This window comes from Mauremys reevesii, linkage group 4 (assembly GCF_016161935.1).
Source record: "Mauremys reevesii isolate NIE-2019 linkage group 4, ASM1616193v1, whole genome shotgun sequence".
In the NCBI taxonomy this organism is placed as follows: domain Eukaryota; kingdom Metazoa; phylum Chordata; order Testudines; family Geoemydidae; genus Mauremys; species Mauremys reevesii.
This window is the reverse complement of record NC_052626.1, coordinates 122,746,195-122,760,809: the sequence shown is the minus strand read 5'-3', so window position 1 is coordinate 122,760,809 and position 14,615 is coordinate 122,746,195. Positions and strand designations below refer to the sequence as shown.

At 59.0% G+C, this 14,615-nt stretch overlaps 1 protein-coding gene across 9 annotated transcripts in view; it reads left to right on the top strand.

Annotated features, from left to right (window-relative positions):
• Window positions 1–14,615, top strand: part of NAV1 (neuron navigator 1) — a 286,515-nt gene that overhangs the window by 250,178 nt on the left and 21,722 nt on the right. For all 9 annotated transcript variants that reach the window (XM_039534800.1, XM_039534799.1, XM_039534801.1 and 6 more), the window contains 5 exons: window positions 9,030–9,168; window positions 9,920–10,220; window positions 11,495–12,188; window positions 13,203–13,646; window positions 14,073–14,114. In XM_039534800.1, the coding sequence (XP_039390734.1) occupies window positions 9,030–9,168; window positions 9,920–10,220; window positions 11,495–12,188; window positions 13,203–13,646; window positions 14,073–14,114 (1,620 nt within the window). The remainder of the gene's footprint in view (window positions 1–9,029; window positions 9,169–9,919; window positions 10,221–11,494; window positions 12,189–13,202; window positions 13,647–14,072; window positions 14,115–14,615) is intronic.

Below are 14,615 nucleotides of genomic sequence, written 5' to 3'. Positions count from 1 at the left end.
GAAAATTTTCGTTCCATGAAAATTCTGATGTTTCAACGTTGGTTTTCAGTCCAATTTGGAGAAGTGGAAATTCCCGGCCGGCTAGAAATTCTGGAATATTTCAGCTTTGGAACGCCGAACAGTTTCATTCGGGTAACATTGAGGTGTATTGTTCCGGCAAGGCAAAATGGGGGGCGGGGCTGAATAAAGTCAAAACATGATAATAGACAATGAAATAAGAGGTAGTGTTTGATAAATTCTGTATGCAAACATAAGGGAATATTTTACTAGCCTAGCAAAGTCTACGTGAATTGAAATGCTGCGTTCTAGGTGATTCTCTTTGACATTTTTTCTGGTGACGGTTTCATAAAGTCCTGCAAAATGTTTTGATTTCGACAAAAGTGCGTTTCTGGTGGGAAAACGTTTCCATCCAAAATGTTCGGCCTAGTTCTAGGAGCTTTGCAGGAAGCACCAGGGCCATCCCTCTGCTCTGGACTCTGCAGCACGGCTCTGGGACAAACTCTTCCCCATGCAGCCAGTGAAGCTGTGTCTAGATGGCAGCAGTCTGTCCTAGTGCAGTTACGTGAGCGTGGTTGCACTGGAGCCATTGCTCACTGCACTGGTGCACCAGACCCTAGTCTTATATTAGCATAGGGGGCTGCCCTGGGGACATAACCACCCCAAAGCATGTTTTCCTACAGCAAACAAGCTCCTGTGTCCTCATCCCTGCATGGGGACATCCACCTAGAGGGCAGGTCACTCCTACACTCATCCCGTGGGGTGGTTTTGGGGAGGTGGACCATGGCCCCTGTAGGAAGTATGTGCACATTATCGATTCAGTCATCTGGCATGAGCCGCCAAACAGATGGCAAAATGGAGCCATTTTCAGGCCTGATTGCTGCCCTGGATTCAGGCCGGCAGCTTGTTATTCTGTATTAGGTGTACAGTATTACAGTAGTGCCTAGGAGCCCCTGTCGTGGCCCTGGACCACATTGTGCTAGGTGCTGTACAGACACAGAACCAAAAGGCAATCTGCCCTAAAGAGCTCACAGGCACCCACAGACCGTGACCAGCCCACAAGCCCCCTCTACACAGTAACCCTAATGGACTGAGAGGCCCTGAGAATGATGAGGTCATCACGGTGCGTTGGAGGCTGCCTCACTCATGGCACTGCTGGAGGTGGGGGTGCCATCCCAAAGAGAGTAAGTCCCTGCTGCTGGATCTGGATGGTGAAGTCTCCTGGTGCAAGGCTGTGAGGAGCCAGCCTCCTTTTACTCCTGGGGCCTCGTGTTAGCCCTGGGCCGCTTCTCATCTTCGCAGACAAGGAACAAGCTCAGTTTCGGGTTTAGTGTTTGGGTCCCTCGGCGGAAAGTGAAAGCAGCTCGGTGGGGGAAGTGGGAGCCAGGGGAAGGAGGGGGTTTGGAGGAGATGGCTGTGGGGTCCCCCCCCAACACACCCGGTATAACTTTCCCATGGAGAAGTGGTTGGTTCGGTGAGTCAGTAGTTTCTGCACAGAGAGATTAGTGAGCAGCCTTCCGGATTCAGGGCTGGCTTTGGGTGAAGATTAGCTTGAGGTCATCCAAGGTCCCCTGGTGCTTTTATGTTGTGATCCCTGTAACACAGGGGCCTTCCAAGGCGAGGGATGCCACAGAAATGAGGAAACAAATCCTTGGAACATGGGCGCTGCCAGGCTGGATGGGAGCTGGAATCTGGTACCCAGTCTCCTGTCTCTGACAGCGGCCAGTACCAGCTGCTTCAGAGGCAGGAGTAAGAACCGCCCAGCAGACAGAGGTGGAACAACCTGCCCCCAGGTAGGTCGTATCCCTAATAGCTAGGGGTTGGCTTAAGCCCTGCAGCAGGAGGTTTAATATCAGAGCTGTGGATCTGTCTTGACTACATGGTTACCCATCCTTCAAGAGGTGTGTGTTGTGTCTGTGGCTGGTGCTCAAACCTAATTACCTAGGTGTTTGCTCACAATCCAGGCTAATGCTCCCTTAATTGCCTTTTGCATGCAGACCTGCCTCCGTTGCAATCTAATTACTGTAAATTGGGGGTGCTGCTCTGTGCATGGCTGGCATGGATTCCGTGCTGCCTAGCTGCTCACTGCCAGAGGGAATAGCTGCCCAGGGCATCCCAGCAGGCCCACCGCGTGTGGGTGAAGATTGTATACCAGGCATGCAGTGGGGCGGGGTCACATAGGGACACGAGAGCTGAAATCTATTCCCAGTCCTGTGGCTGACTGTGGGACACTGAGCAAGACTTTTCCGTTTTTGGTGCCTCAGTTTCCCTGACTGAGATGGGAGCTTTGTAAAGTGCTTTGAGAACCTCAGGTGCTGTATGGGTCAGAAGGGGTGGGCTAGTGGTTAGAGGCACTGGACTGGGACTCGGGAGCCCTGGGGTCAACTCCTGGTTCCCTTGGGCAAGTGACTTAACCTCTGTGTGCCTCAGTTTCCCCTGAGTACAATAAGGATAACTGCACTGCCTGGCCTCACAGGGGTAAATACGGTAACGGTTGTGAGGTGCTCAGATACTGAGGTAAGGGGGGCCAGAGAAGTACCCAGATGGCAAACCCAGTGCTCAGTGTCTGGTGTGTATGAGGGGGGCTGGTTTATGGAGGGGCAGAGTCACCCCGGCTCCGATGGGCCATGGGGCAGCCGCTTGGGGTCACGTGCCTACGCATGGATTTTGGTGACTGGCTCTAAGTGACCTTAGCCAGCTGTTCCTGAGGGAGGTGCCAGCTGCCAGGATCACGGGAAGGCGTGCGCAGCCCCAGAGAACAGGCCAGGACTGCTCCTGCTGCTGGCGTCTCCAGGGCTGGCTGGGGCATGGTGGGGTATTCCCCTGCCCACCCCTGGCTGTGGGAAGGATCACAAGGACACCCCACCCCTCTCTAGCTGCTGGAGAAGTGAAACCACCTCCCCTCCTTCTGCGTGACCTGGGGAACCCTGGCTGCAGAGTCCAGCGTGCCAGAGACGCTATGAAAGCACCAGGCACCTGGGAATTACCTGGCCTCACAGTGGAGTGTCTTGAAGGGGTGCGGGGGTGATCTGTGCTAATAGCGAGTCGCTCTGTATTTGGAGAACAAAGGAATCTCGTTGCCAGCCAGCCAACCACCTGTCTGGCCCTGCAAGGGGCACAGGCTGTGGGGTAATTAGCCTCCACCATGGAGGCAGTGGTCCCTCAGCAGGAGGCTGAATGCTTGGTGTCCTTCCATTATAGAAACTAGAAATGGCCCCTTCTGGTCCATCCCCTTGGCCAATGCAGCACTGCGTCCCCAGCCCCTCTCGTGGGAGCTGGCTCGTCTCTCTGTGCCCTCCTTCGGGTGCCCCTGCCCCTGGGGTCCCACCCTGTTCTCCGGGTGCAGGGTTCCAGTCCCCGCCCCCAGTCAGTGCAGCCACATGGGCTACCGTGGTGCCTGGAGTCCTCTATTTATCTAGGTTTGTCAAGGGCAGAACCAGCTTCCCCGGCTGCAGCGCCTCCATGCAGACCCACGGGGGGTGGGGGGTGGGGTTCCTGGACCAAGGGAAAACCCAGGTCCTCAGCCAATGTTCCCTCTAATTTTTGACAGGCCGTGTGCGCAAAAAATTTCTTCTGTGCAAATTGTTGTGCTTCTGTACAAATGTGCATGCGGTGTTTCGCCGTGTGCGCGGGGGTTAGGATCTGTGCGCGCACACAGCTTAGAGGGAACAGTGTCCTCAGCCCCTTTGCCCAAGCTGCCAACACGGCATGGTGGGGGTTGCAATGGAGACAGGGGTCCCCTTGTAACTTGGCTGAGAACCCACCAACTCGCGGCACACAGACCATTGTGCTGACGCGTCACGGGAAAGGCTTTACTTGATCACTGACCTAGGCTGGAACTGAGCCGGCATCTGTAGCATTCTGATGGTTAGCACCCTCCTGCCTTCAGCCTCTGCATTGCTGCCCCACCTCTGGGAGGCACAGACTGACTCTCCTCCCCCCACCCCCCAAGCTCCCTGTTCCCCCTCCCGTCTCTGAGGTCTAGATCCTCAAAGGTGCTTCAGCTCCTAACTCCAGCAGAGCTCTGGGCGGGAATAGCAGGAGGCTGCAGGTCAGGATGGAGCTGGGGAGCCCCAGGCTGGGATAACGGGTCGGGGTCGGCAGCATGGGACTATGTAATGTGGGTGGACATCTGCAGGAGGCCTAGACTGAGAGTGTGATGCTCCCTATGGCCTGAGCTGGCTGTGAACGGGCATCTCCGATGCGTTGTCCTGTTTGTATCCAGATGCACCCCAGTGCCGGGGGGGGGGGGGGGGGCTGGAGCTGTGGCACAGGGGCCACCCCCACATCCCATCACCAATTCTTGCCCTTTCTATTGTCCCCGGCTAGACTCCTTCAACCAGCCTGCGGGGGCCTCGCTGACCTACTCAGCCACTGACCTGAAAGGAGGCCGTGCTCTTCCGGGCCCGTCTGTGGCAGGGAAGCCCTGTGGGCATACGGCTCCCCACCCCCGTCACAGGCTGGATGGGCCTTTGGGAGAAATGGCAGCTGCCACCCCAGTCCGGAGTGGCCCTTCCTCACTCCAGCTGAGGGCTGATTGACAGCCCGGGAGATGGGCTTTTCCACACGGTCTGCTGAGCCTGCTGCCTCCTTCCCAGCTACCCTGGCAAGCAGCCCATTGCTCCGGAGGGAGTTCTGCCGGGCAGGGACCCAGCAGCCGCGTTGGGACAGTCCCTTTCTGTCGGGGTATCTGTGAGCCACACACCTGCCACACCCCTGCTGCTGCCCCGGCCCAGCAGGACGGAGAGGTCTGGAGGCCCAAGCTTGCATAGCCGCCAGCTGGGAGGAGGAGGGTTGGACAGCCCGGAGGTAAGAGGATGAGGGGCCGGGGGGCATCTGTCTCCTATGACCCAGGTCCACTTGGGGCTACTCTCCCAAGAGCTCAGCTCCCCTTCGGACACCATACATCCATGTGCGTGAATCCTCTGGGCCACAGGAGCTGTGCAGAAGGCACCTGTGCCCTGGCCCTCAAGCTTCAGCCGGCGACTTCAGTGGGGGATTTTGGGATATAGTGGGGCTGGCATGCTGGGAAGGGGGATCTCCGGCTGGGGGCGGGGAAGATAGGGGATGCACCAGCACGTGTTGTGTGTGCGCGTTCCCTGCGTGGATGCATGGTGTGTTTGTACGGTCCGTGTGTGTGTGCATTCCCTGGATGTGTGTGCATTCCTTGGGCGAAGTCCTGGCCTCACTGAACTCCGTGACAAAGCCCTTTCCTCTCGCTGTGTTGGGAGGGGAGGGTTTCTTGCTGATGTTAAAATTAGTAAAACTCCAGTGGGTGGAAAAGGGGTGTGTGTGAGAGACCAAAAATGCCTGCGCTCAAATCGGATGTGCAGCATGTCTAAGGGTCCTGGGCTGGGGGCTGGGACTGAGCTGGGGGAGCAAAGGCCACTAGGCTGGGAGTGGGGATGGGGAGACCAGGCGGTCAGGGGGGCTGGAACTGGGGGGGGAAGGGGGGGGCTGAGAGCCATTGAACCAAACTGTAAACCCTGCATACAATGGGATCCACTTCAAGCCAGGGGCTGTGGCAGCGCCCCTACTTCCAGCACCTATGTATGGGATGGGAGGGGTGCTGGTCCGTCCCAGTCCCGCCCCATCTCTGCAAAGCCCTCCAGCTCCCTTACAAAACAAGCCTGGAAGCAAATTCTCCAGTGGCTCCCATATCAGCTCAGCCTGGGCAGGAGGAAAGAGCTTAGCCATGGGCGGCGGGTATCATAGGCCAGAGGAGGCTGCGGCTGCTGGATGCCTAGTTGCTGGGTTTGTTGGTGAAGTTTTTACTTTATTATGCCCCGTGCAGGTTCCGGGGTGGCTGAGGAGGCACATACAGTATAGTACCACCTCCTCAGCCACCCCGGAACCTGTGTGGGTGGAGCAGACCCAGCCCGGGGGGGACTGTCCCCGGGGATCCTGCCCTTGCAGACCCCATGTGGCTAGCCCTTCCTGGGGTGAGCAGGGCTGGAGAACTCCCTGGGACTGCTGGCAGCAGGGCAGGGCTGCAGGACCGGGCCGAGGCTCTGCTGCTGCTGGATGGCAGAGCCGAGGGCGGAGGGAGCTCCCCATGCACTATGCACACCGAGTTTCCCCCTTGGCGTGTTGGGAATGCAAGCAGCGGGGTGCAGCCACTAGGGGGCGATCACTGTCAGGCTGATCGGAGGGACATGCCAGTCCCAGCTGGGTGAAAGGTCTACTCCCAGGAGGGGGTGCAGGGTCGGTGACTGTGTGCATAGGGGGCTCCCAGAGGAGGGATGAGGCAACGGGGTCATTTCAGGGGGATGGTGGGCCTGGATCGCATCTATCCCCCACTTCACCCAGCTAAGGCATGTGCCACCCCCCGCCGAGTGAGCCCTGGATTCGAATAGCCCAGAGCTGGGAGTGTTCAGACCTGGGGGTTTGGTTCAGCTTGTTACGGAGACGGGAGCCGCTTGCCAACCTTGACTCTGGATCTGGTCCCAAAGGTCCCCAGGGCCAGGCAGGAGCGAGGGGGAGAGTAGGTGATTCCAGCCAGTCTCTGAAAACTATCCATCGCATCTGTATCTGTCACGGGTCAGAGCAGCCTTGCCCTCCCTTCCGTCCTCAGCTCCTGCTCCAGCAGGGTTCTGCTCAGCTGCAGAGGGAATGTGAGATTCCACGCTGGAGAGGGAGACTCGGCCACGAACGAGTGCCGGGCTCTCTGGGAATGATTCAATCTAGTGTTCTCCCTTTGGTCGTTGGAGGGAGACAGCATGGTCTGATGGGGCTGGGTACCAGGACTCCTGGGTCCTTTTCCTAACCACTGTGTGACCATGGGCACAGATAGATGGGGTCCCTCTTGTGGCACGCCCAGCTAGCAGGGGGCTGTCTCCGGGATAATGCTTTGGGATCCTGGCAGTGGGGCTGGGTTATTGTGGGGTCCCTGCCATTTGGGTGAGGGGTGGTGCTGTGATAGGTGAGCTCAGCGCTCTGCAGACTGGGCCAGGGAGCACCTCAGACGTGCTGGAGTTGAACCGGAATCACTGCTGGAACCAGGAATCTGTCCCCTCTGTAAAGTGAATCCCCTCCAACCATGCCTGGTCCTGGGGTCTTCAGACCTAGACCTGCTGAGCAGAGGGAGGTGGGGCTGAATTGGAGTTCACCACACCAAGGTGCTGGGGCAGGGGGCTGGAGTCTGTCTGAAATGTAAAAACTGCCCTAGAAATCCCAATGGCGTCCATGTTGTATCCTTCCCCTGGGGCGGTGGTTAAAGACAAACCTGCACTGGGCGACCTGCTTCAAGGTGCAGTGTCTCTTAGCTACCTGCTGTCAGTGGAGTGACTCCAGATCTACTAATCTATTTGGATCAGTGGCTGCTAGAAGTGAGCTCAGGCCCCACAATGGGGAGTGGTTTGCCACATTTGGGCCCTGCGGGGCTTGGGAATGCGGGGTTTGCTTCCAGCCCATCTTCAGTCCCTGACAAAGCTAAGAGTCATGTCTCCCTCGGCCAGGGGAGTGGTCAGTGCAGTATGGGGTTAGTTAGGTCAAAGAGTCAATAGGATCCGTATTAACCCTTGGACTGCTGGAGAAGTGGCTGCTATCCTCTGCTCTGGGCTGTGTTACTGTGTCTGGGGCCCCGGAGCACTGATCCAAGTGGGATCATCGGTGCTTGTACAATCTGGCAATCTGGGGACCCAGTCTGCCCTGACAGTCCTCCAGGACACTCAGGCTCTGGAAGATCATAGGAACACCAGGCACAAGCAAACTGATCACTAGGACTACCCCTAAACACACACATCCTGTGGCTTTTTTCACTGGCTGCCGCAACCTTCAGGTTGATAGCAAAAAAATGGGCTATACCTGGAACCAGCTAGAGCGAATGGCCCAGGATAGAAGACTATGGAGATCTGTGGTTGGCGGCCCATACCCCGGTTGGGGTGACGGGCATGAATGAATGAATGAATGCCGCCTGAATAGCTATGTGAGGTGTGCTTCTTAGTGGCTGAATGAACAGCTGTCTACCTCCTGCCCTGTCCATGCTGGGGGACCCTGCTGGCGCCCTCTAATGGGTCAGCAAGGGGACTGAGGAGCCCCACTGCCCGTTCTCGCACTGAAGACTGTGAACGTCTCGCCAGTGACTTGAACGGGGGCAGGATCAGGCCTCTAGTGAGCACACCAGAGCTCACGGCTAGTTCCCATGGTGGGGCTGGCCCTGTGGCTAGGAGGGATTGGCACGGTGCCCTCCCCCTGGGAAGGCTAGCCAGTGGTTTGGACCGCGATACGGGATCATGTTTGAATAGGATCAAACCGTGTTCGGCTGATAGGCAGCCTTGGGTAGTTCGGCTCCTTCTGCGTGGGACTGATCAGACGTGACTAGCATGGCCCCCTGCCGTGTCACCGCCGCTGGACCGAGCCCCAGGTCTTTGTGTCCCATGATCTCACAGATGATTTTAAAAACTGGGCTTAAGCATGCTTCAAACTGGGCTGGAGCCAGTCTAGTCGTGCTACCCACCCAGTCCCTGTGGACGCTCCAGCTGGGTTTTAAGCATGTCACAATAGCGGAGATGAAGCCTTTGGAGGAACATCCCACCCCGTCCTGTTCTTCCCAAAATCCCGGCCCACAGCCTGTACGGGAAAGAGCAGCTCTCCAGCCCCCCACAGCTGCATGCCATGCGGGAGGATGTGTTATTGGCTGCTCTTCCTAAGGCTGGCCGCGTAACACTTCCTCGCCCGCCCGGGGAATCAGCCGGCCAGGCTGCTTCCAGTGAATTCGTTTGCTCTTCTCAGAGCTTCTTCCCCGCTCCTTAGTACGAGAGATGGGTCCAAGCTGCAGAATCCGGATCCCAGTTGTGAGCACCCCCAGGTTTGGGGCTGTCTGGATTGGGGTTCCCATGGAGGCTGTGGCGGGTGGTGCTGGCACAGAAAACCCTTTGGATGGCAGGGGGGGGGATGGCTGTTTTTTCTCTGGGAGCCCTGGGGGTAGGAGCTGCAGCCTTGTTCTCCTCCTGTAACACACAGCACTTGCAGCTGCACTCAGTGGGGGTAACTCTCTCTCTCTCTCTCTCTCTCTCTCTGTCCTGCTCCAGCTGGGATGAGAGCAGCTCCATCAGCAGTGGCCTCAGCGATGCCTCTGACAACCTCAGCTCAGAAGAGTTCAACGCCAGCTCCTCCCTCAACTCCCTCCCGTCCAGCCCCACGGCTTCCCGGCGGAACTCGGCCATAGCGGTACGTGCTGGCCACCCCGCGGAGCTCAGGACGGGTCCGCCCCCTTTGTGCCCATTTAGCACTGGCGAAAGGGGCGGGGCAGGCAGACCTGGAGAGGGGTGGCCCATGTCCCAGTGAGAGCACCAGTGGGAGGGGGATGCGCCGGTGACATGGGCATCTGGTGGCTAAGCCCGCGACCCACCATCTCCCCACACATGGGGCAGCGGCGGGCAAGGACTTTGTCTCTGCCGATCAGGGCCAGCCCAGCTGACGCCAGTTAGCATAGCTCCATTGACTTCAGCCGGGCTGCCCCGACCTGCCCGCAGAGGGGCTGGCCCCAGAGCTTGCTCTGGGTTACAGAGGAGTCTAGGCCATCAGAGTGGGGGACTGTCCCATTTCCCCAGCAGTAACGCTGCATCTAAAGAGCTAGTCTCCAGCCCTGGTACAGGAGCAGAATGAGCCTTTGTGGCAATGGCACTGGGACGAGTCAGGATCCTGGGGTCTCTTCCTGGCTCCAGCACTGACCCTGCATGGCCTCGGGCACACTGCAGAGAGGGAAACTGAGGCACTGGATGGGGCAGCGACGCGCAGCGGGTTAGTAGTGGAGCTGGGAAGAGAACCAGGACCCCAGCCCCTTGCACTGTCCTCAAGGGTGATCTAGAGGGGAAGGCCCCTGCGTTCTCCTCCCCAAGTAGCGGCGTCTCCCGGGCGGGCAGCGAGTGGGGTTGGCGGAGTGCGGCCCCCCTCACCTCTCTGTCCCCACCCCGCGCAGCTGCGCACGGACTCGGAGAAGCGCTCGCTGGCCGAGAGTGGGCTGAGCTGGTACAGCGAGGCGGAGGAGAAGGGCCCAAAGAAGCTGGATTACGACAGCGGCAGCCTCAAGATGGAGCACGGCGCCTCCAAGTGGCGGCGGGACCGGGCCGAGAGCTGCGACGAGGCCCCTGCCAAGGGGGGGGAGCTGAAGAAGCCCGTCAGCCTGGGCCCGCCTGGGTCCCTGAAGAAGGGCAAGACGCCCCCGGTGGCAGTGACCTCGCCCATCACCCACACGGCCCAGAGCACCCTCAAAGTGGCAGGTGAGGCTGCAGCAGAGGGGAGGGCGTTGGGTGCTCCCACCCTCTCATGCCTTCACAGGGTTCGGCCAAAACGGGCGCAACCCCTCCAGCCTCAGGAGTATGATGTGCCGAGGACGGGCCTGGTCTGTGGAGTCAGGGCTCCCCCTAGTGGCTGGCACAGGGATCACGCCAGCCAGCTGCTCCCTTAGCTCCCGGGCAGGGGTTCAATCCCCATGGCTGGCTGAAGCGGCTGTGTGCTCAGGATTCAGCCTGGGGATCGGCTGGGAACCTTCCAAGGAAGGCTATGAGAGGGGAGTGCTGCGCCCTCCTGGAGAACACGCTAGTGGGGCTGGGGGAGAGCATGTGGCGGGTACAATCCAATGAGGGCTTGCCCAGGCAACTAGGCGATGTGGGCAGCTGGTGACCTCAGGCTCATGCTGCACCCCACTGGCGCCATCCCTGAGAGTCACTGCAGCACGAATGCAGAGCACCTACATCACTTTGATTCCCAGGGGCGTGAGAGGTGTCACATCACGTCCTGCTGTGACAGCAGCCATCAGAGAGCCCGTCAGTCCCATCATTCCAGGGGCCCGTACTGGACTGTTCCCTGCAGTGTATTCCCTGTCCCGTAGGCTCGGCCTGTCCCAGGGTTGCCAGCTGTGCCTCCAGTTGGCAAGAACCACAGAACGGAGCAGTGCACATGCCAGGTCTTGTGCAAAAGTTGAGTGTAAATCTTTGACGTGACGTGGTGGTCGTGACCCCTACCGGGCAGCACCCTTCCACTCTGGGGGATCTGGTGCCCTTCAAGTTTGGTTTGGTTCAGCCTTGAAATGAGGCTGTTTTTCGCCTGGAAACTGTGCCCAGATTTCCGTGTTGAACAGCATGGTCCCCTGCTCCAGTGCCACCTAGTGGAGAGGGCACTGGACTGAGACTCAGGAGAGCTGGGTTCTAGTCCCTACTGTGTCGCTAGGTGAGTCACTTCCCCCTCTGTGCCTCAGTTTCCCCATCTAACCAATAGGGATGATGATCCTGGCCTCCTTGGTAAAGTACTTTGGCAACTATGGCTGAGAAGTGCTACGTAAGAACCAGGGCTTGTTAAATTACTCTCATCACACCTGCTCCTTGGGAACTGGCTTTTTCAAGGTAGGTAAAAGTAAGGCTGTTTGCAGAACAGAAGCTCCCTGGATGGGGTGAAGTTCGTTGTGCCAGGGGAGTCCAATCCCAGAAGGGCCAGGGGGCTGGGGTATGCTCCTCTAATGCTTGTGACCTTCTCCATCTCGCTCCGCTCCCCCCAGGCAAACCTGAAGCTAAGGCCACTGACAAGAGCAAGCTGTCTGTGAAGAACGCGGGCCTGCAGCGGTCTTCCTCCGATGCGGGCCGGGATCGGATCGGGGATGCCAAGAAGCCTCCGTCGGGGCTTGCCCGGCCCTCTACCTCCGGCTCCTTCGGCTACAAGAAGCCACCTCCCGCCACCGGCACAGCTACGGTGATGCAAGCGGGCGGCTCGGCCACGCTCGGCAAGATCCAGAAGAGCTCCGGCATCCCTGTCAAGCCTGTCAACGGGAGGAAAACCAGCTTGGATGTCTCCAACGCCGGGGAGCCTGGCTTTCTGGCCCCCGGGGCTCGCTCCAACATCCAGTACCGGAGCCTGCCGCGGCCAGCCAAATCCAGCTCCATGAGCGTGACAGGTGGGCGTGGCGGGAACCGGCCTGTGAGCAGCAGCATCGACCCCAGCCTCCTAAGCACCAAGCAAGGGGGCATCTCAGTGTCACGGCTCAAGGAGCCCTCCAAGATTGGCACAAGCCGGAGCACGCCAGCCCCGGTGAACCAGACGGACCGCGAGAAGGAGAAAGCCAAAGCCAAGGCCGTGGCCCTGGACTCCGAGTGCATTTCGCTGAAGAGCATTGGCTCCCCCGAAAGCACCCCCAAGGCCCAAGCCAGCCACCCGCCTGCTGCCAAAGTGGCCGAGCTGCCCCCAACGCCGCTCAGGTAGGAGCCCAGCACCAGCCCCACTGCCACAGGCAGCAGCCCCCCAGCCTGAGCCAGGGCTCCTCCCCTGGGCTTGCCATGAGGGCTGGCCAGACATTTTCCATCCAAACTGGCTTTGGATGGAAAATTGGGTTTTCGACTAAGAAATCAAACACCCCAAATCCCAAATATTTCAATATTTGCCACAGTGTCTCTTGGAAGCTGTAGTTCAATTACCTCCTGTCCCCATTTTTCCATATGGGCTTGGCTCCTCAGCTGGACTCCATCTCCCATAATGCATCACAGCTAGTGTCTCTTAGGATGCATGTCTTCCCTCTCCCAAGAGCTGAGACTGGGATGCATCATGGGATATGTAGTCCAACTAGGCAGTCAGGCAGATCAAGGCGAATGGGACTATGAGGCAGTCGAACTACAGCTCCCATGAAGCATTGTGGTGGTTTTTCCAAGTGAAATATTCTTGGTTTTCAGCTGAGAGTTGTCAGTGTTCAAAACAGTTGCTGAAAAAAACAGTTGCTGGGGGGGGGGAGGGGCAGGGAGGACTTTCTTTCCAGTTCAACACAACCACCCTCCTCTTCCCCTATGGGTACATGAGAGAGGGGCCTGACAGGGTCAGATCCCTGGTCTTGGTCAGCTGGCACTGATTCTGTAGTGACTGGGGTAGTTTGCTTTTTTTGTTGATACCTGCTGCCTGTTCCTAACCAGCAACCCTACAGTAACACACCAGCACATGCAGCTTGTGCCAGTGAGTAGCACTGCACTATCACGCTGAAGGGGGAGCCCAGCCAACGGGAGCAAACCCTTGGGTGCGTATGGTATAAAGAAGGGAGTTCGCTGTGGCTAAGGAAGCCGCTCCCAAGGGGGTTCTTCCAAACTCTGATTGGGAACCCCAGAGCAACGGTCTCTATATAGAAAATCCCCAAGGCGCTGCCTTCTCCTGCCATGGAGGGAAGCGTATTATCCAGAAGGGCATGTGTGACTGTTGAGCCTCCCCAACCCGGTTCTGTGTTTCCACAGGGCGCCCGCCAAGAGCTACGTGAAGCCCCCTTCCCTGGCCAACTTGGACAAGGTCAACTCCAACAGTCTGGACCTGCCCTCCTCCAGCGACCTACCCCAGCCCCACGCCAGCAAGCGGCAGGACCTGCACCCGGCAGCCGGGCACCTCACGCCCTGCTTCGCCCCCAGCCCGGCCCCCATCCTCAACATCAACTCGGCCAGCTTCTCCCAGGGCCTGGAGCTCATGAGCGGCTTCAGCGTCCCCAAGGAGGGCAGGATGTACCCCAAGCTCTCGGGCCTGCACCGCAGCATGGAGTCCCTGCAGATGCCAATCAGCCTGCCCAGTGCCTTTTCCGGGGGCAGCGCCACCACTCCTGCACCTGCTGCCACCCCTCCTGTCAGCACAGAGGAGGAGACCAGCGAGCAGGGCTGGACTGGCAGCCCCAGAGCTGCACATCTGGACAGGTGCCACCAGAGGAGGGGGAGGGTGGGCAGAAGCAGGGCCACCTCCCAGATGTGCTGGAGCTCAGCTATTGGAGTCAGGGGGCTTCCAGAGCCTCCCTGCTATGCTATGGGGGACACAGAATCCCAGCCCCCACCACGCTCCCATGGGGAGGGCTGCCTGACCTCTTGGGGCACCCGGCAGCCCTAGGGGTGGACAGTTTTGTGAGGCACAAGCCTTGGGCTGGAATCCCCGCCGTGCCCTGGAAACACCAGCTCTGGTCCCAGCCACCCCTTCTATACCCGCTCCCAGTGAAGCCAGCAGACTGGACCCACCACCAAGCTGGCACAGCCCCCGGCTGGGCATTGCCCCTAGCCTGCCCCTGGAGAGTGCCCTCCCTCTCCCAGCCCACGGAGCCACCCATGACTCATGTTTCTCTTCCTCCCCAGCACCAACCGCGACCGGAACACGCTGCCCAAGAAGGGGCTGAGGTAAAACCTCAATGCCTGTGTGGCCCCTCACGGTCACTCAGGGACCTCTCAGCTGCAGGGAGTGGGGTACTAGCCCTCTGTTAGTGCTGGGACCTGAGGCTCCGAGCGGCTAAGGGACTTGCCCAAGGTCACTGTGGCAGAGCAAGGAACTCACCCTCCGTTTTCTAGGCTAGTGCTCTAACCACTAGGCCATCCTCCCTGCCCCTCGCCCTCTTGCCCCAAGAGCGCGGCTCTGCTGCCCAGGGCATCGCAGGTCACTCAGAGCAAGGGCAGAATATCGTCCCCGGAGCAGCGGGAGACCAGCCTGTATCGATGCCAGAGATCCCGCTGTCGTGTCGAGCCCATGCCCCCTAGCCTGGCTTCCCAGTGCTGCGGCTGGCGTCTTGGCCTCCCCTGTGCTGTCCTGGGCAGCGGGAAATGCCTCAGGGCTGAGGGGGACATCTTGGCAAGAGACGGGTTTGCTACACCAGAGCTGAGCCCAGCCCTCCACCTCCTTGGTGC